General features: G+C 44.5%; 2 protein-coding genes and 1 long non-coding RNA gene across 6 annotated transcripts in view; 1 reads left to right on the top strand and 2 right to left on the bottom strand.

The window, feature by feature from the left end:
- The window catches only part of TEX26 (testis expressed 26), a 34,660-nt gene extending 27,261 nt beyond the window's left edge, over nucleotides 1-7,399 (bottom strand). For all 4 annotated transcript variants that reach the window (XM_036018371.1, XM_036018372.1, XM_036018370.1 and 1 more), the window contains exon 1: nucleotides 1,846-7,399. In XM_036018371.1, coding sequence (XP_035874264.1) covers nucleotides 1,846-1,906 — 61 coding nt within the window. In that variant the 5' untranslated portion in view covers nucleotides 1,907-7,399. The remainder of the gene's footprint in view (nucleotides 1-1,845) is intronic.
- Nucleotides 7,400-7,520: 121 nt separating this feature from the next.
- LOC118498942 lies at nucleotides 7,521-7,988 on the top strand. The gene is made up of 2 exons (XR_004901431.1): nucleotides 7,521-7,658; nucleotides 7,697-7,988. It is a non-coding gene; the product is annotated as an uncharacterized LOC118498942 (long non-coding RNA).
- On the bottom strand, nucleotides 7,735-27,017 carry MEDAG (mesenteric estrogen dependent adipogenesis). The gene is made up of 5 exons (XM_028533151.2): nucleotides 26,365-27,017; nucleotides 14,309-14,418; nucleotides 11,081-11,193; nucleotides 10,357-10,642; nucleotides 7,735-8,617 (listed from the first exon to the last, which is right to left on the bottom strand). Exons 1-5 carry the CDS (start codon nucleotides 26,643-26,645, stop codon nucleotides 8,493-8,495), a joined length of 915 nt encoding a protein of 304 aa, XP_028388952.1. The 5' UTR covers nucleotides 26,646-27,017; the 3' UTR covers nucleotides 7,735-8,492.
- Between the last annotated feature and the right edge of the window lie 861 nt (nucleotides 27,018-27,878).

Here is a 27,878-nt window from a genome sequence, read left to right as displayed (position 1 = left end):
AGAATTTTAAGCACAGACACATAAGTGGGAAGAAATTGTGAGAAAGTGCTGCTCCTCAAAGAAGTCATTTTTTTTAACTTGACTGGAACCTCTGAAAAATGCCAATAGCCACCAGGCAAGAAAGGCTTCTCCCCTAGAGCCACCAGAGGGAGTGCAGCTCTCCAACACCTTAATTTTGGGCTTCTGGGCCTCTGGAATAGGAGAGGATACATTTCTGTTGCTTTAAGCCACCAGTTTGTGGTAATTTATGGCAGTCATTAGAAGTAACACAACACTTTAGAGTTCAATCTATAGTAGTATTTTAATAGTAGTTAGTCCATAGCAGTCATCATCAATCTCATCATGTTTGGGGATGAAGCTGGGCAGTGACACAAGAGGCTTAACTTTTGGAGAGCGCCACTTCTGGAAGGGAAGGTGGAGAGACCCCAGACTGAATGTGAAGCGGAAACTTGCCCAGGGGAAGGGCGCTTTGGAGCAGGATCAACGAGGCCTGGTGATCAAACCAAGTTGTCAGCAAAGCTGCGCTCCCTTCTACTCTGAGTAGTTTGAACCCTCTTTACTGAGCTGGCAAAGTGTAGAAGGACAGGAGACAATTTTGTGTTGAGTTCGAGGACCTTCTGTGACATCCAGTGGATCAAGCAGACACTTGAATAGTCTCAAAAGGAAGAGGAACATCCCAGTTAGAGTTCAGACTAGAAAGCCACTGACTCTTCACAGACTTGAAGTCCTGCAGCAGGGGTGGCCACTCACAGAGGAGGCAAACGGAGAAGTGTACATGCAGGGGATGCCCATATTTCCCCAACAAGAAGGGAAGAGGAGACAGTGAAAGAAACCAAGACTGGTGGCTGGAAAGGGAGGAGGAGATCCAGGAGTGCTGTGCCTCCCTCCTCTTTGCCCTGCCACCATATAGAAACTGGATGTTCACATAGCTTTTGTTCTTAATTATTTTCACATTCTATCCTCAATTTACAGAGATTAAACGGAATGGAAAACACATTTCATGCAATCTTATGGGACTGTGGTTTAGGGAATTTGCAGTTGAACAATTCCCATTGCTCTGGAGCCACCATGGAACCACGTCACCCAGCTAGAAGGCTGCAAGGAGTTGTTATTGCCATGGGAAGGGCTGCGCTGGAGCTGACTGCACAGCAATCATGCCACCAGCATCACAGCTACAGTGGCTCTCCCTCCACTGACACAAAAAGCTGAGTGAGTAAATTTGCTGCATTTCCATGCAAAATTAGTTTTAAAAGCACTACATCTGTTAAATACAAAATCACTTTGAAAGAAAAATTAGCAAAGGTTACAAGCAACAGCTGAAGGCCATAGTTTTCAGCCTCTGCTACAGCCACGTGAGGGGAGCTGGGGCCGGTGAATGAGACAGCTGCCTTTGTGGATCCCCTTGGGGGCTGTGTCCCTGCATTCTGCACCCCTGCCCCCACTTTCTATGCTGTTTCCCAGGGGATCAGGACTCCTGCTGGGTCTCCTGTCTTCAGAGCTTCCCACCTAGCCTCTTGCTTTGGCTTTGGCTTTTTTCTCCTGGAAAAACACTAGTCCCTTTTTTCCCCTGCCGCACGCCAAGCATTTCATGGGATGTTTAAAATCACCTGAGCGTTTTAGGACGGGACTGGCAGAAAGAGTGCTGAAGGTTAGACAGAGGTAAGGTCATAAACGCCCTCTCAGCTTCCCTGACTCCCAACGTCTCCTTAAACTGAGTCTCATCTTTGAGGGGAGAAGCAGATACCCTCAAAGACCAAAACAGCCTTTGCTCTTGTGTATCCTACCTCCAGGAAAGAAACCGCGCCCCCACCCCAACCCCTGGGCTGGCAGGGTCTACAGTCTTACGTGATGGGATCTTTGGGCCGCAATGAGAGGCGTAAGGGGCCTCCGGCCCAGACTGTGCCATTCGTGCCTCAGGGTCCTTGTTCCAGCTGGATCAGGACTGCAGGCGCTAGGATACTTTGTGACGCGTCGCCATGGAGATGCGGGTCCGTTCTGCCCCAGCAAACCTGTTCGGGCGGCACAGGGGACTTAACACAGCTGGCTAGGGGAGCAGGTGTGAAAAGCAAGATGTGCTTCTAGTATTATGGATACCTTGCTTTCATGTGTTTGTATAGGAGCCTTCTTGAACATTGCTTGTGTATTTGGGGAGAACAAAAGGGAAGTAGATGGAAAAGAAAGAGACATCAGATTCTCAAGTGCAAAGTTTACTCCTAACTTTCAGCCGAAGCAAAAGAGGGCAAAGTGTCACAGATCTTTGCGGTAAGTAGGGGCCAAGCAAGAGGACCAAGTCACAGAGATCCTCGAGTAGGTAGAACCAGAACCATAGTTCCCAAGAAAACTTCAGGCTCCCAGGCAGGTCATCCCCACACAGGAATTAAAAGGGGACAGGACAGTGAGTAGTGTCCTTGGGAACAGGAGCCGGCAGGCATGTTTGTGACGCCTTGCTTTTCATAGGCCCTGCTTCATCGTGTTTTGTAATTCTGACCCTGCAGTTGAAACTGCGTTTCTCACCCCGTGTACTAGGGTTCTCCCAGAAAGTGGTGGAGTTTTATCTTCATATGCTTAGCAACTACCCGGTAATTTGACACATAGTAGGTGTTTAGTAATAGTGAATATTACTAAATAGCTGTCTCCAGGGTGGGACACAGCTGTTCCCTACTTGGATGCAAAGAGAAGACATTAATTAGGTGGAGACTGCTGGCAGCATGTTGAGAATGTAATTTACACCATTTCTTATCCTTAAAGGGTTTGTTCTAATATAGGGTTTTAGCGGAACAGTGAACTGGAACAAAGGGAGGTTTACAAAAGACACAGAATAGGCATCAAAGTAAGGATTCCAAGGATATAAGCAGGGAAGTTCTTTAAAATGAGGATCTATACTAGCATTTTCTGAGATTTGAGACTTATCCATATAATGGAATGAATAGAATACATTTTGGGCTCTCAAATTTTATAGCAGTGAATGGTGGAACACATTATAAGGCATAAGCTTCTGTCAATGTTATTAAAAGGAGTGAATCTAAGTTAGTATATAGTAGTGGCATCTAAATTAGGAAAGTAACACCCAATAACAGATTACTGTCTAGAAATGGGAGAGCTAGTTACCATAGCATAATTTAAGAGAAATGTTTTTTTAAATAGAGCAGTGAGCATAAGGAATTTTAAAAGTAAGTTCTTATTAATATCTTCCATTTGTTTCCTCTTGTTTGAGCTATGAAATGGGCTTCACATGGAATGGAGAGCTCCCTCCCTGTACTTTCTGCCTGGGGCCTTTGGGATAAAGCAGAAACTTCTCTGAGCCCATTTCTTTCTCTGTAAAATGAGTCCACTAGTACTCACCTCACCATGTTGTAAAAATGAATACCTCTCAGTGACAATTTATAAACTGTAAAGCCTAACAAACCCAAGTCTTACTCTTTTGTCTTACTGCTATTCTGATCTTCATTCCTTTTATTGCCTTTCAGTTCTGCCTTAAAATGGATTTTTGGGGATAGATTCATTTTATTGTGAGCACTATAGGACAGGGCAGGAAGCTCCTGCCTTTGAAGTTGCAACCGTTTTCAGTGATAGAGTAGCATTGTTTTCTTCTTTCCCTCTGCAAACACTGTTTGTGCACTGGAACTGAGCTGCTCCAGGACATTAAGGGCAACCCCCTGGGTATCATGGGAGCTTGGGGAGGTTGTTCTAGAAGAGGAAGTGTCTGAGCTGAGTTCTCCAGATGTCTAGAAGGCAGCAGGGGCAGGAGAGAGAAGTGCCAGGATGCCAAGCAGGGGCCCAGGAGGCATAGAGCAGCCTAGTACTCCAGAGCCCCTGAGCAGCGTGGCATTTCCAGATTGTAAAGAGTAAAGGGAAGGTGAGAGGCAGCTGGAGTGGAGGCCCTGCAGACCAGGCCATGGAGCTCAAACTTGAGAATTGACTGGAGTGGGTTAAGCAATAGAGTGAAGTGTCAGGTCAGAAGGTTAAGTGCACCCTGGCCTCTTTCCCAGGAGCAAGAGAAGCAAGTGACCATATGACTTGCCAGAATAAGTTAATCATTCAGAAATAAAGACATCTGTGTCACTAACATGCCTTTTAACAGACTTGTGATTAAAAACAATTGTGAAGTTGTGTTGAATGGGCTAATTGTTGATTGGTTGTGTCCGGTTTAAATGACCACAGTAAATTTCTTTATGTACACACATATACACACAAACATACGCATGGACACAGAGAAACATAATGTGAAATAGTAAAGACAGGTGGGTTGTGGAGGGAGGAGAGACAGCAAGTATAGAGCACTCTACTTCTGTCTATGAAGAAGAAAGTCTCCAGTGGGGGAAAGGGAGTGGGTCAGGTAGAGAGTTACTACTTAACGGAAGAGAAGATTGAACAAGTTCTTAGGCCAAGAGCAAGGAGCAGGGAAAGACAGCTGACACTGTGGGGAGCAGCAGGGCCCCAGGGACCCCCATTCAGTAAGTCAGCTGGGGCCTGACATTCTGCTTATCTAACAAGATTGCAGGTGACTCAGAGTTGAGATGGACAGATATAGAGCCCTGTCCCAGGACCACAGCCTGGGCATCAACAGAGGGCTCATTAGACATGCAGAGGCTCAGGCCCTGCCCAGACCTATGGAATCAGATCTGCAGCTTCATGAGACTTCCAAGAGTTTCTTCTGCTCATTCAAATTTGAGAAGCTCTGTTCCAGGTAATATGAGGCCTGATCATCTCCTGATGAGAAGGAGAACAAGAAGAGTTGCTGAGAGAATTTAAAGAGAAACCTGATGTAGGATATGTAAAGGGCTTGTCAGGTGACTACTTCCAAAAGCCCAGAGGAGGTGTCAGGCAATCTGCAGTGATGCCCACATACTCTGGATATGACTGTTCTGAGTGAAGTTTCTCTGGCTTGGTGGGTTTATTTGCACAAAAGACTTTCAATTACTATGTAATATGCAGTGCTTTGAGTGTCTTCATTTTAAAAAATAATATATTACTTCTTTGTTTTAGCTGATTAACTCTTAAAACACTTTCTGAATTTTTTGATGGATTCTCAATTATTCGGGGTTCCCTAGAGAAATAGAAGAGGGAGAGAGAGAGAAATCAAGAGATTAAGAGAGATTTAAGAGATTGGCTCACACAGCTGCGGTGCCTGGCAAGTCTGAGAGCTGAGGAGTGGGTCACAAGCTGGATGGAGGCCAAGGGCAGAGCTGAATGTTGAAGCTCAAGTCCAAAGGCTAACTGTGCAGAATTTACTTTTGCTCAGGGGAGGGTCAGTCTTTTGTTCTATTCAGGCCTTCAGTGGATGGAAGAGGCCTACTTACATTGTGGAGGGCAATCTGCTTCACTCAAAGTGCACTGATTTAAATGTTAATCTCATCCAAAAGAACCCTCATAGAAACATCCAGAATAATGTTTGACTACCACGGCCCAGTCGAGTGAACCCATAAATTAACCATCTCAGACTCAAATCTTCCTGAGGTCATCTAGTTCTTACCTTACACTAAGAAAGGTTATGGTGAAGTAGTCCAAGAACGACTACTACCTTTTATTTAAAAATCCAGAAAAAACATTCTATAATATTTTCTACTTTATTGGAACAGTCCAATTTAATGTGGAAAATTCTAAACTCTGATTCTAACTGTCCACTCACTAAACTTACATTTTATCCAAATAAAGCCATAACAGCAAATATAGACTGTCGATCCTGTCAAAACCTTGTCAGTCCTGTATAAATGTCACCTCTCTACTGGGCCATCCTGTTCTCTTGGATTCTTATATTTTTCTCATCTCTGAACTCTTAAGAAGTAAGCTGGCCAGGCCAGCCACTGGGTAATTACCAGTGCCTTATACTGTGAGTTCTTACAAGTTTATTCAAGTGGTGAACATCAAGTGTGCACACTAATTTAACTCAGTGTGAATACTAGCATTTATCCATCCAAATGAATGTAGTCATCTTCAAAAGTAGTAGTAATTTACTCTAATGACACTACCATTGCTTGAAGCATTTTAAAAATTCCTTAGAAGTACCCTTTAGAAATGGATGCACATTCTTTTTGAGTTTCTTAAGTAGGGACATAACTTTGCTCTTTGACAGAATACTGAGTATTTGAAACAATAAAAAGACATTTGAGTTGATAATTAAGGCAGGCAATCACATTGGACAATATTATCCTTTAGCCAAAAATCAAAATTTCCCATGAGGTAATAAGAAAACTCTCTCACTCTATAGCTAATGTCCAGATTTGCATTCTTGTTGGAATAAATTAAAAGCCTCCAAGGTGACCCTTTCACTTAGAGCTTAGCTAAATCAACCAGTTTGATAAGTCAATCCTTACAGATTTGTTTTAAAAGAAGTTTTATAGTTACACATCATTTTTATCTCCAAATCTGGATCATAAGCATCATGGATGTTTTTCTTTTGAAACTTACTGTTCTTGATGGCTTGTACACCTGACTTGTCTTCTCTTACGAGACTGGAAGCTCCTGGAAAGCTTGGGCCCTGCTTTGGGTACCTTCTTATGCCAGCACCCATCTCAGTAAACCTCACACAGTAGGTACTCAATCATGTATTGAATGAATGAATGAGTGAATTAATTGAATGGATGAATTGCTTAGGACACTATTGTCCTATAGATTTCTACTGATCTTAAAAATATCTAAATTTGGCTATTTACACCCAAGATTGAGGCTGCTTTTACCTAGGAAGGTCCAGTTTTAAAGATTGTCCAATATCACATCTCTGTAACATTTGCTAATAAAATGTGTTAATATGGTGTAGATTTCATTATAGACAGTCAATAAAATTTTGCTGAGGGGATATTGAATGACTGAATGCATTTGGTTCATAGTTGACGAAACTTCCAGACCTTTAGTTAATTCTTGGAGTGCTTACTGATGGGTTTTCTTAACTCAGATACTCTCAAAAAATCTTCTTTGTCAATTTTTGTGAATAGTGTTTCTATTTCCTTTGGAAGGCATTTAATATTTGATATCCACCCAAGGTTTGTTTGTCCTAGTATAAAACTTATTTTATTGTTAATACTCCTCATTTGGCACTGAGTTGAATAGCAACTGTTCATCCTCTTCTATTACTGAGAAGCATTCTCTTTTCTGAAAGATGATATCAAATTGTGTTTCTTTTCTCCAAATACTGCATAGTCCAGCTCTTCAACAGGCTCTGGAAAGTGTCTGTGAAAACCACAGTTCTCCCTGTAATTTAGTAAGATAGCAGGCAAATATACAAAGCACAATGGAAAGATCACACATACTTGGTTACAAATTTAATCAATTCTGTGTTGAACAATAAGAAAAATTTAATTGCACAAAGGTAGTACATAACATTTCAAATATAAAAGACAATTGGTAGTGCTATCAAAATACATGAAAAATTTTTAAATGTTATAAAAATTATACTCAGAACCTAGAAGTCTTCCTCATTATAAGCATATGGAGTGATTCATTCATGCAGGTTTTATATATAGATACATTTTTTTTTCTTTTTGAAGAATCCCATTGTAGCTCTGAAGTAAAAAAATGCATTGATGTAACAATGTATTGTGGTAATGTTGTATAGCTTTTTTCTATTTTGTTTTTAGTGTTAGGGTTGCTAAAAGCTTATTTAAAAAAACCAACTGGTGTGGGGGCATAAATGGTGACAGAAGGAGACTTGACTTGGGGTGGTAAACACTCAATACAATATACAGGTGATGTATTGTAGAATTATACCCCTGAAACCTATATAATTTTATTAACTAATGTCACCCCAATAAATTCAATAAGAAAGTAAAAAACTACCCAACTGATATAATGTGCTTTCAGTCAAGAGGACACTGCCATGATCATGATCCTCCTCCTGTCACTGTGTGCACATCCCCTGGCCTCTTTCTACACTTTGTTAAGAGGGAGGCCAAGGGAGTTCAAATTTTAGGCAGTGAGTGGCGGGGGTGCCATCCTACCAAGCTGGCCAACCCCCCAGCAAACCTTACCTGGAATGCTTCTGCTAAAGGCAGGATGAGAAACACATGTGTCTTCCAGTGAAAGCTGTCATAGGCTTTTTGCCCGCCAGGTTTGCAAGAGAATAGCACAGCTCACCCTGAGCTGGCTTGAGTTTGAGTTCAGACAAGGGTGTCTCAAGCAGAGGACTAAACCCCAATTTATGAAGCATCATCGTCAACACCCAAGTCAGACTGGTCCCACAGAAGTTGCCAGGGAAACTCCCAGGGTGCCAAGGTCGCACATGAAGCACTCAGGACCCTGCCAGTCTCTCTGCCTCTTTGGAGAAGTGCTCAAAGGAGGGGCTGTCCCAGCCATGAGGCCAGGGCCCTCCCATCCTGAAGTCAGCTGCGTGGGGCCGGCTGGGGAGGCACCCACAGAACAGGGAAAGGAGGCACTCCAAGGAGCAAAGGGTGGACCAGTAGGTGGAAGGCCTGCCCCCCAGCTCATCCCACCCCCCAACTCCCCTCAACCTTCAGTAAGCCTGGAGTGCAGGAGGAACTAGAACAGGTCCCGTCCAATCAGAGAAACTGGTTAGGTGTCTCTTCAGATTCCAGAACCCTTGGAAATGGTAATTCTGCCAAAAGGGGCTCCATCAAAGATGATCTTGGTGACAGACTGCAGTTAAAAACCTCATCTATTGAACCTGAAAGATGTAAATTGGGCATTTTTACCATCACTGGAAACCAGAAGGAATCCCTCAGTGCCTTTACAACTCACAAAAGACAATGAACCATTTTAATACTAAAGAGAGAACCCTGGCCTCCTCAGAAATGCTCAAAAGCTCAATAGAAATGGGTAGCGCTTTGTTTACCAGAAGGACATGGGGTATCATTTGCTTTTCCAGGCTGGAGTAGATTTGCACTAAGTTCCACAAACCCTTTCTCAAAAGGCCCACAATTGGGACAGCCCAGGACAAAGGTTGGGTTTTGAGAAGGAGGAGGAGCTGGGCTAATGGAGCACGCCATGGAGGCCAGGCTGGGCACAACTGCCAGGGCCACTGGGCACCTTGGCTGTGCCCTCTGCCAAGCATAATGACTCTGGTCAGCCTTGAAGAAAGCTTCTCCACTGCTCTGGAGTGGAAGTGGTCCCAGGGCTGGCTCAGTTAATTTTAAGGAAGCATTGCCCAACTTCACATGTCCCTGGTATCCCCAGAATGGCAGTGGACACCCTGTGCAGCCACAGGACAGAGGGTGAGCGATGCTGAAACAGCAAAACCCTGCCCAAGCTGCTATGGTCAGTGGATGAGGCTGAAGGGATGTCAAAGGAAAGACCAGGCATCCAGGACTGCCACAACCAGACAAGCTCATCTTCCCCCAAAAGGATCAGCGTATAACACGCCTCCTCCAAATGGCTGCAAAGGAGCAGAGCGCAGAGGAATCTTTGTAAGGAACATCCAGACAGAGAAAGCTAAAGCAACATGGAATGAGGGGGAGAGGGAGAGAGGGTAGGAAAGGAGAGGAGGAAGAGGGAGAGATATATAAGGAGGAGGGAGAAAGGAGAGGGAAAGAGGGAGGGGATGAGGGAGACAGAGGGAGAGACAGAGTGACAGAGGGGCTACTTCCAAGGTAAGAAATAGCTAGAGTAAACATTTTTGCTATAAACATTGGAAGAAAGCAACTTATTAAATACAATTAATTGAAGACTGTATTTTACATTTGAACTCTTTGAAAACTGTCAGTTCACAGAGACTGGTGTTTTTGTTTGTTTGTTTGTTTGTTTGTTTGTTGGAATTAGCAGCAAAAATCCTGATTCAAGGAAGTTGCTTTCCAGCCAGCTGGCACAAAACAGAGAGAACAGAGAGGCTCAGAGAGGATGTGATGGGCAGGTGCCATCAGCTCTGCCACACCAGTCTCACGAGTCTCCCAGAAGGCACCAATATATAATATTGAGTTTGTTCAGTGAAACATTCTCAGGAGTTATTCTGTGGTCTTACAAACTCTGGAGAACCCTGCCTGTTTTTGCTGACATAGCATTGATACCGATCAGCCATTGCACGCACCTCCTGCAACTGACACTTCTTTCTGTTCACATTCTGTTGTACAGAATATGCACATCACGGAAGCATAATTCTTTCATAATACTTAAGTAAATGTTAATACAATTCAAATGAGCATTAATATGTATTTAAATTAATAATATATTTTAAAATTATTTTCTGGGTATGCTGCACAATGTAGGTAGCTTCTATGTCAGAAAACTTTAAGGGGCCCAAAAGGAAAAGTCACTATATTTCTTTTTGGTAGTCTCACTTCTTACTTTCTGAATAATGTAGTATATTATATTTCCCCCTTATCAAGAGGCCTTATCTTTTCCATTCATTGGCTCTCCTCTCTCATTATACTATTTTATGCTTTTATTTAACTATGAGAATTTTTAACATACCTCTGGAAGTTACACTGAATTTTCGGTCAGAGAAACTGCTCCTTCGGATCAGTGGTTCACTCATTTTTTCCAGAAATAGTTTAATTGTCTCCTTCTTTTCTGGACTTGAACTTGACAAATTCAGAACTTTTCCATTCACTTGTACAGTGGAATTGCTGAGCCCAAGCCAATAGAAGAAATCAAATAATGCATCGGCTTTGAACTCATAGGCAAAGCTCAAATTTTCTCCATTAACCACTTCATTTCCCAAAGGGAAAAAATTCTTCACTGCCTCTTGAAAATCAAACTGAAAGAGAAATGTGATGAATTTCATGTATATAAGAATAATGTTACATCCTAGAATTCTATGTTACCACAGAATTATATTACAGAAATAACAACTGCCCAAATGTCCAAAATGTCACACCCCTTATTTCTCTTTCATTCAGACAGATACTTTTAAACAGTTGCCTTAACTTTTTTAAAACAGACCTATGCATTTGCATCATGTTATATCTACAGACCGTGGAGTGTTTGGTCAAGGTGACATTCATTATTATCCCATTTCTAATAAGTTCCTGGAAACTCCGCCCATTTTATTGGCAGCAATGATGAAGCAACAGCAAACATCTGTGTCTGGATACAGCTAAGTTAGAGCTGAGCTCCCAGGACTCAGCCGTACAGAAACCGCTTGAAACCTTCCGTGTTTGGCCGCCATCCTGGATTCAGACAGGCTCACACTTACCTGGAGCCGGTAGCTTTCTCCAATCACTGAGGAAATGACCATGTTCATCCCTTGCTCTATCTGTCTTCTTATCTTGGGGTGCCTCGTGTTCACAAGGAAGGCATATGTTCTTTCTACAAATTTGGAAGCAGAATTCGAAAGAGAAGTGTGCGTGCGTGACAAAGTAGTGATTCCCATCTTACTTGCAGATTTCATTCATTTTTAGCCTCCCTCACTGCAAAGCCTCACCAGATTTCTAGAAACATTTCTGAGATTTTTGCATATGTGAAGGAAGCAGGACCCCAAGGCTGCATTTTGCTGCTCTTGTCTGGGAAACTGGAAGTTGGAAGTCCTGTTCCATCAGAGGGGAGAACTGAGCCTCTGCCTGTGTATGCAGCAGAGGAAGCTAAGTGAGAAATGCAGGCCAGCCCATTTTCATGCCTCTGCCTTGCTGTCACCAACATGTCTTCCTTTGCAAAGCAAAACTTCAGCCAAGTCCAGGGAAGGAAAGCTGCTCCATGCCTCCCCTCCCCCAACACTTCCTCCCCAGGGACTGGCTTTCATTCTGTCAAAGGGCTGGCCTGGAGTGCTAAGGGTCAAGGCGATTTGACATGTACTCTCCTCCATGCCCCAACAATTCCCAGTGGGAGGAAAAAGTCCCTCTGGTTGCTGAAATTATACCATGTCTGTGTCCTGGCACAGCTGGGTTTTTGTTGTTGTTTGTTTTTTTGGTGAGCTCTTAAATCCAATTCTGTCCAATTCTATACAGTCTAAACAAAGGGAAAGTTGTTCACTCATTAGGAAATCTGAAATACTATTAACCAACAACCCCTTAACTTTTCAGCTCCCAGAAACCCCTTAATTTCTCAAGTGCTTCTTCTAGGGAGACACATAACATATTGGACTGGCCAAAAAGTCTGTTCAGTTTTTTCTGTAAAATAAAAGACACATTTTTCATGTTCACCAATAACTTTACTGATTTGGATATTTTAAGTATGTCAGCTATCTCCTGTGTGGTATAACATTGATTATTCTCAATTAATGTTTCAGTTTGATCTCTATCAACTTCAACTGGTCTACCGGACAGTAGAGCATCATCCATCAAGAAATTCCCAGTACAAAACTTCACAAACCACTTTTGACACATTTTATTTGTCACATAACCTTCTTCAGACACTGCACAAATCTTTTCATGCATTTCAGTTGCATTTTTACCTTTCTTGAAATAATAAAGCATAATATGCTGAAAATGTGTATTTTCTTCCATCTTCAATATTAGAATGTCTACTCAAAATTCACTAACTTTGGTAAGTTTTTTAAATGTATGCTGATATGACAGCTGTCACAATGCAATCTAATAAAATTGTTTCAAATAAAATTAAAGACAACTCAGCACTAGTAGAGCCATCTCACCAAAAAACACACAAAGTTTTTGGCCAACCCGAAAGATTGTTAGCCTCTTTTAAACACCATGGACCAGCCATTAGGCAATTTTGAGAACTCAACATTTGGCCTTAGCCTTGAGCACCAAGCCTGTGGTCCACCAATACAGTGTCACATCCTTTAGGAACACATTTTGAACTGACTTTTGCACTGGCCTTATTCATCTTGGTTTTCCTACCCCTGTCTTTCTCCCAAATTATTTTCTCAGCACTTTAGATATAAACTAATCTGTACCCTCTTTGAGATGAGATATAACAAACCAAGGGAACAATTTTATACCTTGAATTAACTTTTACACAAACCAAGCCAGGACCTTCAGGCTTCTTGCACACTCAGGGCCCACACATGCCACAGCTGTGCAGCCAGCACAGCCCTGAGGGATGCCTTTTACATTCACAGACCTTGACTACTTGTATATTTATTATGACAAACTTCTGGGGATAACAGTAAATTGTAAGTTAATGGTGGCTTTTTCTAATTTGTATTGTATAAAAGTACTGTTTACAATAGCAGCAAGGCCAAACATCATGTTACCTTAATCACAATTTTCATAATTCAAACTTTACCATTTTAATTAAGTTTTTGTATCAGAATTTCTATAGTTTGTGGCTTTTTTCACAGTGAACTGGAGCCAGGTTTCTGTGCCTCCTTTCACAATAGTCACACAGCTATGCACCTTTTGGAGGCCACCCACATGTACCTCCTCGTGCCACTCCCTTCACTCTCATTAAAATGTTAAAGTGGAGAGGTCTCTTATTCTTACCTCAGATTCCCCCTGAGAGATGGACCAGGAGGTGTACTTAATACACCTGTGAATTTTGTCCCTAGAGAACTCTCTGGATTCCTGGCCATCATGAAGCCAAATAACATCAGGGGCTCAGATGTTCCAATGAATGTTGCTAGTTACTGTGTGTTCTGTTCCCGGCCCCTCTTAACTTTGAATTATGAAGTGAGCAGAAAATCTGAGTGACTCTGATTGAAATGAACAGAGAAATGGCCCCAGGAACCTAGAGGAGATTGAATGTTTGAGGAAGTTTCGTTGAAATTTGTAGATCCTTTATTACCTTGGGCTCACTTTAAGAATGTTATTTGGAAGTGAGTTTCAGAAATTCTATTTCTGTCATTATGTCCATGTGGAATTTGAGTTAATGTAGCTGTTAATAGTCAGTCTGATTTCTTGAAAGAAACCATAAAGAGACATTTCTAAGACTGAAATTCTAATATAATAGCATGAGACATAAAAGCATCTATAGATACTTATTTTATCTTCATTTTCTCATCTGTAAAATGGGGACAGTTTCTGTGCCTCCCAGGTAGGATGACCATGCATCCTAGTTTGCCTGAGTTGGTCACAGAAGAATTTTTAACAGTACATACTTTCATGCTAAAAATGTTCCCAACTGAATGGCATGAAGCCCTGCAGGGCTGTGTGCCAGCTGATGTCAGAGCAGACCTGGAACACCTAAGTGTCTCCTACATGGCAGACAGTATTCCATACCATCATCTTCACCACTCCAGTCATTTTTGCAACCACTGCAGGCTCAGAACATCAAATTGCTCTCTGCCTTGATAAGAAGTATGAAAGAAAACTCAGAGACAGATGGCTACTGCTCCAGGCTCACGTAGGGTTTAGTCTTCAGGTTTGTGCTGTGCTTCAGATGGCTTGACACAGCAGGCTTCGTGCTCCAGCCTTGTCACATGCCGACACCCACCCTGCCACCTCTACACCCAAGTTCTACATCATCAGCACGTCTCAATCGAAAAGCCCAGCAAGACACAACCAAACCAAAATATTTAGAGACTGACCTTTTGAGGTGTCTTTTCTGGTCTGTACATTAATAAAGAACAGCATCGGTTTACTCAGTATCATTTCCCGGTAGTCTTTATAATCGCAGTAGTTGGTCAGTTCCACATATCTATGAAAAAAAAGGAGATACAGATGCAAATGTATGTACCCACCCATCTAAGGAAGGGGATGTCTCGATAGGTGCCTGCCACATCCATAGTCCCTTTGATAGAAGTCCTCTAAAATATGTCCTGGCAGAGGCAACCATATTTTGTATCCTGTAAAATAAAGCTTGCTCACTCTCTCTCCCTCTCTGCAGGTCAGCCTCAGATCAACGTGTAACCCAAAGGTGGTCCTGGTCATTGGGGTGGCCTGACACCAGCACCTGGCTCTGAGATAATAACCAGTACCACCTATTTCTGGGGCTGTAAGAATTCATTTGAAGCCACCAGAGTTCTATGCCTGTCTGGGTTGAGAACGAATTACACTCAGTAAGTGGAATTAGTGGGTCTTCCCCAGTGCAGTCATCCATGTTACTAGTGGGTTTACAATCTTCCTTCTTCCTTCTTCCCTTCTCTAATTCCAAAATAAACCCAGCCCCCTCCACAGATTACACATAAACCAATACTGATATGAACTAATTCATATCACCCTGACCCTGAGCTTGTATAATTAAAGAAAAACAACTAATGGTAGACTTCTGCCCGGGGTCCCATTAATTTAACTCCCTTGGTTTCCATTCATTTAGTCGAGCCTGAGAAGAGCTTTTACATTTTAACTCTGTCATCTAGTATGGCAGCTTTCTCTCTGTACTCTACAAATTTTCCAGGCTGTCTTTCTAGGCTTCTACCTACATTGTTGATTTGAAAAAAAAGGCTGATCTAAATGTAAATTAGTTTCCGCCAAGACGGCTAATTTTCTAACCAAACCCAAGCTCTATGCCACGAGGAGGTAGGCAGTCTAAATGGCACCCGGTCCAGCAGGCCGGAGGACACACTGCCCCAGTCTCTCTTTACCACCATGGAGCTGGGTCCACAGGTGGCCCAGCTATGGAGACATATGTGCCAACCGAATGGCCATCATAGCGACAGAGTGGGCTGCTTTTGCTACACTGCGCTGTGTCTGCTTCTGACACCTAGTCAAAGGCAGAGACAGCTCCAGTGTTTCTCTCTGGCTTGTTGTCCTTCAGTGCCTGACATGAAAATCACAGCCCTGGAGAGCTCCTAGCAGCCAGGAGCAGTGGCACCATAGTCCTCGCAGCCTCCCCCTTCTCACCTACGACCCACAAGCCACTTAGAGGGGCCAGTGCACAAGACCCTGACCATGACATGGGTCAAGAGCACCTGGGAGAATACCTACCCCTGAGTCAGAAAAACACAGCTTCCACTTATCTGTCTCCCATCTTGGTTTCTTACAAACATGTTATTATCTTTTTTTCTGGGCTTGTCAGACCTGATTTTTGAGAGCTTTTAAAACCTAACCCCTGATGGAGACTCTAAAATGCTTCCTGCCTTCTGATTCACCGGGCTTTTAACACAGTCTCCACCTCTCAGCCCATTGGCATGGGTGGTGGTCAGGTGGCTGGGACACACACAGGAGGAAAGGGGGAGTGGGTGTTGATGTTCAGGGGTGTTGGTGAGAAGTACAGGATTAGGGTAGAAGAAAGTGGGAGTGGAAAAGGGCTGAGGGACCTGGGGAGCAATAAGGGGTCGGACTGGGTGTGAGATGCAGACCAGGGATTTTGTATGGCTCTTTCTCTGTCTGCCCCCTGCCCTCACCTTCACAGAACAGTGTGGAAGGAAAATGGGATGAGGTGAGGCACCTGAAGGAGAGACACTTGTATTCCATATCAACAGAGACAGAATTATCCTGTTCTTCTTTGTTTCAATTGACCAACTGTCAAAAGGTACTGCAGAAAGGAAGCAAAGGAGAAGGAAAGAGAAAGGGGCCATCATTGCTGGTTCACTTGCTCTCACTCATTTGACCACACTCTGAGTAGCTAAGACTGCGGGATACCTGGTAGGCATTCACATGGGCCTTATCACATCTGAGGAGCTTGGGGCCTAGGGAATGCGCATGGGGAACACCAGGGCTCTCTCCCACCCTCTGCCATCCATCTATTCGGCTACCAAGGACCTGGCCTGGCAGGCAAGAGCAGCCTTAGAAGAGGAGAGGCAGGTGAGGGCTGTGGTTGGGGGTTGGGAGGGTGTGAGGGGAAAGATGCATAGGGAGAAAGGGGGAAGGAAACTCCTGTAGCAATAGAGGAAATGGGCAAGACTGAGTGGACTAAACGTCAGAAAGATAGATGCATGATATCAGGGCAGGAGTCAGGTGCCACCTGTGAGCCATCCAAGGTGGATTTTCACAGTCTCCCCCCTTGTTTATCACAGAGTTAACTGATAGTCACTTAAGCATGTCATATTTCCCTCCGAGTGACTCCTCTGCTCTCCTAACATCCACGGTCTGATTGTCATTCTCCAATGTAGCCAGAAAATCTGTAGTTTTGATTACTATTCTGATGACACAAATGACAATCCTTGCCTCTGCCTGTACAATTGATTGACATTCAATTCAAGGTGTCATCGGTAGGAAAAAGATAAAAATTTCAACTGAGAAATGATCACTGGGTGTGAAAATAGCCACTTTGCTCCAGAATTCTGTGGTAGACTTTCTAGAATGCTCTGGGGCTCACAGGGCTGCTATTTGAGGTGCTTAGAAAAGAGGGCTGATGGGGTCTTCTGATAGCCACATACTGCCTTTAATGCAGTGTAGAACTTCTGCATGGTGTGGGCCCAGCTACCACTCGGAGATGCACAGGACCCATGCCCACGGATAGGTTCTCCCGTGGGGAATCAGGCCTGCAATGTACCTAGGCCACCATGACTCTTGCTTTTTGCTAAAACTCCCTCACTCTGATTTGTAGCAAACACTTACTGCAAAGTAACTTCCTAAAATCCATGCTAAACCTTCCAAGGATGAGTGTAACCAGTTTCACCACTTTTGCCTTTTCATTTGCAAATATCCCTCTTCTGTGATGTGTTAGCAGCATTGGTTCCTTTGTTTCCTGCAAAAGGTAACCACCTAAAGTGAACCTGTGCATAGTAAATGAGGACCATCATGTAATGGGCAGAGAAAACCCAGTGAAGGCCTGTCACGGCGGAGGCCGAGGCTGTTGCTCCCCTTGAGAGAAAAGCCATGCTGTCCCTTTTCCTCCACTGGATTTGGTAGTCTGTGTGAATGTCTCATTTCATCCATAATGACGTGGATACTGCGGGCTGGTATCTGCACCAATGGGGCACCTACACCTGAGTCATCCTTTCCTTTTAAGGTCTAAATACGATAAGATCCCCTGAATAATAAAACTATGGTCAACATGATTTAATCTTCCTTTGATGATTTAGAGGCATATTTAGGATGTTAATGGGCCTATAAAGGTCATGACAGAGCATGTCAGTTATCCCTGTAACTCATATGTGCAGAAATGCTGCTTATATGAGAGCTCTAGTAACAGAATTCACAGGTAAGAGGCAAGATCCCTACCTACTAAACCAGGGCAAAAATAAGAACTACCTCCTCAAACCATCTATTTCCCAGTCTCCCAGTTATGGTCCCATTGTTAAACACCTCCTGAGTTCCAGTGAAATAAATATGAGTATTCTTTTGGAACTGGCTGTTATAAAATCTGGATATGTACATCACCAAAATAAAAAAAGACTGAGGACCAAGTTCTTAAGGAGGAGCTTTACTAGACTGTATTAGGGGTGTGTGCACATTTCTGAATTACTAATGCAAATACTGCTTTTGTGTACTGGGTATTTTATTACATTTGCTGACATTATAATTAAGGAAGAAAAGCAAACAGCTAAAGATAGTTCCTTCAAACTCATTTCTTTGTGGCTTTTACCCTGGGCCCACCCAACCCAAATGCTGACTGAAACTATTTTCTTGCCACTCTTTAAGTATATTTTATTGATTATGCTATTACAGTTGTCCCAATTTTTTCTCCCTTTTATCCCCTCTCCGCCCTGCACCCCACCACCCTCTAGCATTCCCTGCCCCGAGTTCATGTCCATGGGTTGTACATATAAGTTCTTTGGCTTCTCTATTTCCCATACTATTCCTAACCTCCCCCTGTCTATTTTATGCCTACCATTTATGCTTCTTATGCCCTGTACCTCCTCTCCCCATTCTCCCGCTCCCCACTGACAACTCTCCATGTGATCTCCACTTCTGTCATTCTGTTCTTGTTCCAGTTGTTTGCATAGTTTGTGTGTGGGTTTTTTAAAGGTTCAGTTGTTGATAGTTATGAGTTTGTTGTCATTTTATTGCTTATAGTTTTTGATCTTCTATTTCTTAGATAAGTTCCTTTAACATTTCATTTAATAAGGGCTTGGTGATGATGAACTCCTTTAACTTGACCTTATCTGGCAAGCACTTTATCTGCCCTTCTATTCTAAATGATAGCTTTGCTGGATAGAGTGATCTTGAATGGGGGTTCTTGCCTTTCATGACTTGGAATATTTCTTTCCAGCCCCTTCTTGCCTGCAAGATTTCTTTTGAGAAATCAGCTGGTAGTCTTATGGGAACTCCTTTGTAGGTAACTGTCTCCTTTTCTCTTGTTGCTTTTAAGATTCTCTCCTTATGTTTAATCTTTGGTAATGTAATTATGATGTGCCTCGGTGCATGCTTCCTTGGGTCCAAATTGTTTGGGACTCTCTGAGCTTCCTGGACTTCCTAGGAGTCTATTTCCTTGTCAGACTGGGGAAGTTTTCCTTAAATATTTGTTCAAATAAATTTTCAATTTCTTATTCTTCCTCTTCTCCTTCTGGCACCCTTATGATTCAAATGTTGGAACATTAAAAATTGTACCAGATGTTCCTACACCTATCTTTTTTTTGAATCCTTGTTTCTTCATTTTGTTCCAGTTGGATGTTTATTTCTTCATTTTTTTCCAAATTGTTGATTTAAGTCCCAGTTTCCTTCCATTCACTGTTGGTTCCCTGTATAATTTTCTCTATTTCACTTTGTGTAGCCTTCATTTCTTCCTCATTTTGCAACCTAGCTCAATCAATTCTGTGAGCATCCTGATTACCAGTGTTTTGAACTCTGCATCAGATAGGTTGTCTATCTCCTCGTCGCTTGGCTCCTTTTCTGGAGTTTTGATCTGTTCTTTCATTTGGCCCATATTTCTTTGATGCTGGACACCTGTTACATGTTAAGGGGCAGAGCCTTAGGTATTTAGCAGGGTGGGGCAACCCTCTTTACTGAGCTGTGGTGCTGCCTGTGGGGGAGGGGACAGAGAGGAAACAATGCAGCTCGCCTGCTCTGCTCTAGCTCCACTTTCCAATAAATTCTCCTGGGAGACTAGGATTTTCTCCTGCCTTTGCAACCCCCATAGTGTTTTACAGCTAGAGGTTTTGAGTCTTATTTTCCCAGTCAGCTAACCACTCTTTGTCCACATGGTCCACCACCTTGCGGCGGGTCCCCTCCGCCCTCCCAGCTGCCCATCTCCACCCCTCCTACCAATCTGAATGAGTGTTTCTTTAGTCCTTGGTTGTCAGAGTTCCATGAAGTTTGATATTCTGGCAGTTATGGTTGGTTGTTTTTTCTAATTGGTTGTTATCCTTACAGTTGTACGAGGAAGCAAAGCATTTCTACCTATGCCTCCATCTTGGCCAGCCCCTGGCTGAAACTTCTTACACCTGGCTCCAATCCAAAGTCTGAAAGGAAGAACACTGGATGGATAGCATAGTGATTTGAAATGAAAAGACCTAATTCCTGTTGACTGACTGAGTATATGAACCCAATCCCCCAGCCACAGCCACTGCAACCTTGAGTAAATTACTTCACTCACCTGAACCTGTGCCCTCTTCTATAAAGGGATACAAGAGTGTTGCCTTCTGCTTAACACTTCAGTATACTGCAAGTACTGTTGACATATGTACTTGGGCCCACAGTAGATGCTCAACAAATATGATTAGTATCTGTAATCCTGGCCAACTCTGCTGGCAACAGGGTGAATGAAGTTCTCTAAGCTCCTGACACCCAGCTAGGGCTGGTTTCATCTGTGTTACCAGGAAAGGAAGACAAACTGAGTACCTGAAGAATAAATGAGCAAGACGTTCTCCTTCCTTCCTCCAATTTCTATCCTCATCTTTTCCATCTGGAAGGCTAAAGAGCACAGCTTAATGAAGGCAGTATCTGAAAGGTGGGGCCAGGAAAGAACACTGAATTTTTGGTTCTAGCAAATCAGGACCACCCATCTTCTAAAATACCTCACTCTTTCAGAAGTCTCTTCAGCGTTCACATCATCTGTAGCATGATGTGAACTTACTGCCCAAAGAAAAATGGGAATTCAAACCTATGGCTTCCATCTAAGGGTGTGTGCACTCATTTAAAAAATGGAGAGAAGAGAAGAGAAAGAGAAACACATGTTGAAATAGTCCTTGTGTAGAAGGCCCAGAAATTGCCTGAAAGTTCATAATCCTTTTCTGTGACACTAGCAAAAGCTTTCAGGGACCTTCTGCCCTTGGGAGCATGCAGGATAGCCTTCCTGTGTTTGTAGTGTTAACATGATAGCTTTATACAGAGCCTCACTTAAGTTCTTAAACAGTTTTCTTCTTTCGTCCCTATTGTAGTGAAATTAAGCAAAAAAAAAAAAAATTAGATGTATCACTATGTTGTCTGTGCAAGAATACCCACAGTTGTTCATTCATTTAGTCATTCAGCCATCAGTTATTGATGCATAGTGCCATGAAACACTGTGATAGTGTATAGAACAATTCATTCATTCATTCATTCAATAAACATTTGCTAAGCACCAACAATGTGCTAGGCACTAGGAACGCAGATGAGAAAGGAAATAGTCTTGCTTTCAAGAAGCATACGGTTCACTGCAGAGACAGATAAGGAGTTGCACCATTTTAATATGAAATGATAGCTGTCTAAGATCTTGTTTCTTCAAGTGTAGCCTTTGGACCAGCAGCAATGGTGTCACGTGGGAGCTTGTGAAACTGCGGATTCTCAGGCCCCTCTCCAGGTTTATTCCATTGGAACATTCATCCACACCACCCCCAGGAGACTGGTGTGCTTACTTCAAGTTTGGGAAACACTGGTGTAAAACATGGTCCCTCCCACTCAAAGGCTTACAAACTAGTTAATTGTTCAAACACCCAAATGGTGGAAGAATGCACAGTTCTCTGCATTCAGCGTCCACTCCCCATGGGTTTATGTCCCAGTTATTTAAATAAGGAGCAAAGCAGGAGGGTCCTAGAATTAGAACCATTTACAGAGCTGAGACAAGCACTGGAAGAGTGATCCTTCTGTCAGACCCAACATCCCGCCGCTGGGTAGGCAATGCAGGAGAGGAAGAGGAGTCACAGCTTAGCCAGGCCTTGGGGGAAACGGGGTGGCTGCATCCAGGCCTCCAGGTTGGCATGTGGCAAGGATCAGGTGAGCTGAAAGCAAAAGTAGACCAGAGTGTGTCTGGAAGTTCAGAGCAAGGCTCCCAAGAAAGGAAGGCAGGAGGGAAGGCAGCAAAGCCTCATAGCTTTTTAATCATCAGATGTGGATTTGGATTCTATCTCTGTGACTTTTAATGGTGTCAAGATCTATTTCCTCACCTGTAAAATCTAGGTTACAAAAGGTACCCTGTGATGTAGCTAAGAGGTTACATAATATGTGTGAAGCATTTGGCTTTGGGGGCTGCTTAATAATAATAATATAAAAGCTAACATTTGGCCCTGGCTGGCGTAGCTCAGTGGATTGAGTGCGGGCTGGGAACCAAAGTGTCCCAGGTTCGATTCCCAGCCAGGGTACATTCCTGGGTTGCAGGCCATAACCCCCAGCAACCGCACATTGATGTTTCTCTCTCTCTCCCCCTCCCCCCTCCCTCCCTGCCCTCTCTAAAAAAAATAATAATAAAATCTTTTTTTAAAAAAAAAGCTAACATTTGTGAAGTAAGCAACATGCACCAATAATTATTTTAAGGACTTTATGAATTTTCATTCTGAACAGCAACCCTATGAGGGTGATGAATTATCATTCCCATTTCACAGCTGAGGAAACTGAGTCACAGAGACAAAGTAACTTTCCCAAGTCACTGAGCCAATAAGCACTGAACTCGGATTCCAACCAAGGCCTTCTGGTCCTGGCCCTCCTGCCCATCCTCACTTACTTAAGACTGACTCTTATAAAAGTCACAGCTCAACAGAATGACAATTACCTCTCAGGAGCACTATGTGTTTTGTGAACAGGATGCAGAACTGGGCAGGTCATCAAACCCAAGATTCAGACATGGGGACCAAGGCCAAGGACTGGTCAAGAAGGCAGGACAGGAGCCCACTGAGTGCTGCAGCAGCAAGAGTGACTGCTGCCCACTGCATGTGGATCTGTCACTGCTTCCACATCTCCTGGCCTTAGTCAAGGTCGATGCTGAGAGGTGGACCTGGGCTGGCAGGTAGAGCCCAAGCACGTCCCATCGTGGGGTGGGGGTGATGCTTCCCCAGCACAAATCTATGGTCCAGCCCTACCTCTGTGAGTCCCCTCCTCCAACTCCCTGTACTCTCTGCCCCTGGCAGCTGCCCTCCAGGTGAGTGTGACTGTCACCCATCCAACAGCTGGTGGGACACAGGCAGAAGCAGGTCACCTCTTTGCTTTTAGTGGCTTCTTTACAAAAAGCAAAAGTGACTTTTGCTTTTAGGTTGATTATACAAGATGAGTACTGGCTGATATAATTTCAGTTATTTTTTTGTAGATTCAGGAAGCTCATGAGAAAGCTGCTGCTGTCTATAGTAAGGCAGAATGATTGCAGATTTGAAGTGGTTTGCTGAATGAACATGCATGTTCGTAGTCAGATGAGGCTGCATAGGTGTCTTGGCTCCATGCTCCCCAGAATCCTACTTAGGTAGGATTTGACTTCTGCCAACCCTAATTTCTCATCTGCAAAAAGTGGACACAGCAGTGCCAACTTCATAAGCTTTCGTGAAATAATAGCTGTGAAACACTCTGCACCATTCCTGGTACTCAAGCAAACATTAGTGGCCACTGTTGTTATTGTTGGGCTTATTTTTATTACCCAAGCAGCCTCTTTCACGCTAGGAGAACACTGAAAAGCAGGGATTATAGCTCCTCTTTGCCCAGTATTTGCCATTACACCTCAATCAGAGGCTACATTACAGAGAAAAGTGTGTGTGTGATAGTTAATGGCAAGTTACACCTGGTATTCTAAGCAGGTTTTGTCTGCAACACAAATGGAAATCCAGAGCTTGAAAGAAAAATAATAATAAAGGTTTTGCCATCAATTCCACAAAGCAGGACAAATATCTTTAAAGCAAGCTCTCAGGATTGTTAAAGCACTGGGGGCTGACCAGAAAGGTTCCCACCACCCTAGGTTTTTTTATGTTTATTCAGCAGGTATGTATGTAGAAAAATGTTCAAGTATCAGAAAACAAACCAGTTGAGCAAGTGAAATCATAGGAATGTCAGGGTCAGTAGCTCTTAGCCTTTCAGGTTCCTTGGGAAAGGACCTCATGAAAACCACAGTGTACGCTTCTGAGGCCCTGAAAAGAAATCCTGCTTATCCTGTGGACTTATCCCACACAAAAAAATGTTTGTGCATTGAAAAAAAAGTAATTAGCAAAGTGATGATTCTTATCCTGGTTCCAACTATGTCATAAACCACTTGAATGGTCAGCAACATGGGGTGTATCTACAAGTTTCTGGGGAGAAGGTCTATATACGATACCCCAATGTTCTATAGTCCAAAGTGATTAAAAATCATCACTTTGCTTTCTTGACCAGCCAACCACCCCCCAGCCACCTTCTCAGCTGCTCTTAGGTGGGGGCCATCATACCTCAGGCAGGAATGTGGTGGCTTCAAAGATGAAAAAGTCCCTGGAGTCCATCGCTCTAGGCCCCAACTCATTATGAAAAGTGGAAAGTACACGCAGGGGTACAGCCAACTCCAAAGATGACAGACAAGGCAAACAGAAACTGGTACTGTTGCCAACAACTGCCCAACCTTGAGGAAATCCAAAATAGAGTACTCTATCATGTTGGCCAAAACTGGTGTCTAGCACTACCCTGGAAATAATATTGACCTGGGCATAGCCTGCTAGAAACACTACAGTATGCATACTGGATGGCATTGACCCAGGTGCTCATGTGATCTTTAACGGTATGTTAGAACAGACAGGTAAAAAGCAAGTCATGCAAAATATTTTTGTAGTAAAACTGGTCAAAGCTTACTGAAGGAAGGAGAGAAGGAAGGAAGGAAGGAAGGAAGGAAGGAAGGAAGGAAGGAAGGAAGGAAGGAAGGAAGGGAGGAAGGGAGGAGGAAAGGAAAGGAAAGGAAAGGAAAGGAAAGGAAAGGAAAGGAAAGGAAAGGAAGGAAAGGAAAGGAAAGGAAAGGAAAGGAAAGGAAAGGAAAGGAAGGAAGGAGGGAGGAAGGGAATAAAGACTTTGGAGCAAGTGATTTGAGAGAGGAAGTTGTATGCTAGCCCCAAAGCCAAAGACACTGGGTAAATTTAGCAGAGCTGAAGAGTTGCAACTTTGGAAGTCTGAATTCTGACTATGCATGCACCTCCTGATCCATGAAAGCAAACCTTTCGCTGCTGCCCACAACTCGGTGTTCCCTCTCTTTCAGGTAGGCTGTCTCCATTCACACCAGGTTCCCACCCATTCATCCTTCAGGACTGCACACCCAGGTACAAAAGCCCCTGCCATAGGATGTTCCTGAGAGGAAGACAGATGGTTCCTTCCATCACCCAAATTATTCTCAGGTGCTCCTTGCTCTTTCCCACAGTACAAAAATCCTCACACAATTGCTTAGTCAAGACCTTGTACTTGTTGGTTGTTTGCACCCTGGTCTGTGTGGCCTGGCCATTATTTATTCTGGATTCTAAACTGCCAGGGCTCCACTGCTGCTTAATTTTCTTTTATGTGGGTGGCGTTCAAAGCAAGAGTTTAATAACTAGGCTTCAACATCATTTAAAATTTTGCAGCACTGTTTGCTAACTCGGGGAGCTGGCTCTGTCAAAAGCCTAACCTGTATATTCAATTAATTCTGGGCATTTTTATTTTTTATACTGTTCTCAAATGCACTAGTTAACTTCTTTTTAAATCTTCCCAAATCTGATTGCTAATTCAGTTCCTCCCAGGTCCCTGCTTATGGGCTGGAATTTTCAATTTCTCCCTAAGAAAGGAAGAAATTCTTGTCTGGGAATGGCTTTTCAGACATTCAAAGCCCTCATTCTCTTTGTGTGGAAAAGCAGCCCGAAGAAGGCATTTTAAATGCCATTTTGTTTGCTTGCCTCTCTTGGCTCCATCCTACCCACAGGGTGGCACAGTGCCGCTGTCTTTCCCAGGAGCAACGGGCTTTGTAATAGCTGGCGGGCTTACTCATCCCTGAATCACGCTCCAGACTGCACTCGCCTGCTTCCTGGCAGTCAGTTCTCTGCACAAACATAAGACACCAGCACACTCCCACACAACACTTACTTTTGCCCACACGAAGACCCACAGGACCCTGGGTTGGACTTCATGGGGCTCTGTTCCCTTCTCAGCTGTGGTTTATTTATTCATTTATTTGAAACACTAAGGGAGGCCAAAGATGGGTCACTATGTACTTTCACACGCTTCTCCACTGAGTCTCCTCCCTGAATAAGGCTCGAAGTGCTCTAAATTGAGCCTTCCCACCCCTCACCCCCACTCCCCACCTAAAGCCAGGATGTGAGTCCTCTGTAAACATCCCCGAGGGGTGTGTCCCCAGTTGGAGCTCATCTGACCCAGTTAAGGAGCCAGAAAGGGAAAATCACCCGCCAGTGACGTGCTCCGGGTTCCTTGTCACCCTACGCTCCTCTCCAACTCCCCCCGCCCCAGTCCGGTGCCCCCATTGGCGACTTCCAGCGCAGCTGCAAGTGTCAAGGGGAAGGGCAGACAGCCTCGGGAGGGAGAGCTTCGGGGCCGTGGTGACTTCAGCAATGAGAAGAATCTAGGCGTGCGGCAAGGAGGAGGGGAGGGCAGCGGGGGCTCCCGGGACCCGGTGGCCAGGGGTGGGGATGGGGGGCGCACTCACCTCTTGATGTAGCGGCTGAGGCGGCAGAGCTGCCCGTCCAGGCTCACGAGGCCGTCGCCGAAGACGTTGAAGCCCCCGAACGCGGCCGCTGGCTCTTCGGACCCGAGCACCGTGAGCTGGTCGCCACGCAGCTGGAGGGCGCCGGGCAGCAGGCGCAGGAGCTGGGCCACCGGCAGCAGGGCCATCTCGCAGTCGCACGTCCACAGGCTGCGCAGCTCCCCGGACGAGATGGAGGTCAGGCTGGGCCTGGCTGGGGGTGCGCACGCCGCTGCCGCCGCCATCCCGTCGCCCGGAGGTCCTGGGTCCTCCTGCCCCTGAGCCGCCCGCTCACCCGCGAGGCGCGCTGCAGCCGGGAGTGGAGACGAGGAGGCGGCGGCCCGGCCCGAGGCGGTACGGCCCTTTTATCGCGCTCAGTGCCGCCCCGCCCGGCCGAGGGCACGACCCCAGGCCTCCGGCCGGATTTGCACTACTAGAGCTCGGCGCGCTCCCGCCCCGCTGCGCGGCCCGCAGCCAACAGTTACTCATCCCATCCCAGGTCGCCAACTCTTCACCCGGGGCTGGGCGGACACCCGCGGCAGGGTGGGGACTGGGGCCCTGGTGTCCAGTCCAGCCCTTGGTGGGAGGGGGAGCGCGCCAGCTTCCACCCAGGCTCGAGGAACACCGCACCTGTGCGTGCGGGGGTGGGGGCGGGCGCCCCTCGCCCTCTCTCAGCACCTAGGCAACAGAGCCCTGGGAAAGCAGCCGACCTCTGACCCCCACTGTTAGGTGCATCGCAGGTTGCAGCCAGCTGCCAGCCGTTGTCTCGGAGCCTGTTTCCTGCTTTTTTCACTGCAGATCGTACCCTACGTTTTCCCTCCACTCAGCCTTTCATTGCACTGGTTCCTCCCCGCATTCCCTTCCTCCTACGGATTCCACGGTCCTCACGTCACTTTTCCAAGAAGCCTTTGTGAATCCCCTGTGGGTTTTATACTGTTGCTTCTCCTCGCTTCTCCTGCACCGGACCACAGGCCGCAGGGTGTCTGCCCAATAATGGGGGTGGAGGGGACCAGCAGAGGTCCCTCCTGCGTGCCTCTGCAAGTCCCCAACAAGTTCATTTTCGCAGTCAGTATGGAGCAGCGCTTTTCAACCGGTGTGCAGCAAGGATTTTTAAAACATGCAACACCTGACTATTTAGTCTGAGGCACTGACCCTTTTCCCTTAGAATGTCAAATCTAAAAAAATGACAACAGTCAACACAACAATACCTGTCCAATATGAATAAATCAAAACTATACCTCCTTTTTGTTAGGTCAGCAAAAAATATTTTTTTTGGTGTGCCGTAGAATTTCAGTAATTATTTTATCTGTGCCATGAGATGAACAAGGTTGAAAGTTGCTGGTCTATAAATACTTGAGTGCTCATTCTGCAGACACACTGAATGGCTTAGTCTCCTGGGGTAGAAAATGAGGATGATTTCATTTGATTTAATTAAACAACTATTTCCGAAACATCTACTAGGAGCTAGATAATCAACT

This window comes from Phyllostomus discolor, chromosome 2 (genome assembly GCF_004126475.2).
Source record: "Phyllostomus discolor isolate MPI-MPIP mPhyDis1 chromosome 2, mPhyDis1.pri.v3, whole genome shotgun sequence".
Classification (NCBI taxonomy): Eukaryota; Metazoa; Chordata; class Mammalia; order Chiroptera; family Phyllostomidae; genus Phyllostomus; species Phyllostomus discolor.
This window is presented reverse-complemented; position numbering and strand designations above follow the sequence as displayed.

Coding starts and splice junctions, on each gene's coding strand:
- MEDAG (XM_028533151.2), bottom strand. CDS start 26,645: ATGGCGGCGGCAGCGGCGTGCGCACCCCCAGCCAGGCCCAGCCTGACC. Junction 10,643..11,080: donor GAGAAAGCTACCGGCTCCAG/GTAAGTGTGAGC, acceptor TTTCTCTTTCAG/TTTGATTTTCAAGAGGCAGT. Junction 8,618..10,356: donor ATTCAGTGTAACTTCCAGAG/GTATGTTAAAAA, acceptor TACATCTTTCAG/GTTCAATAGATGAGGTTTTT.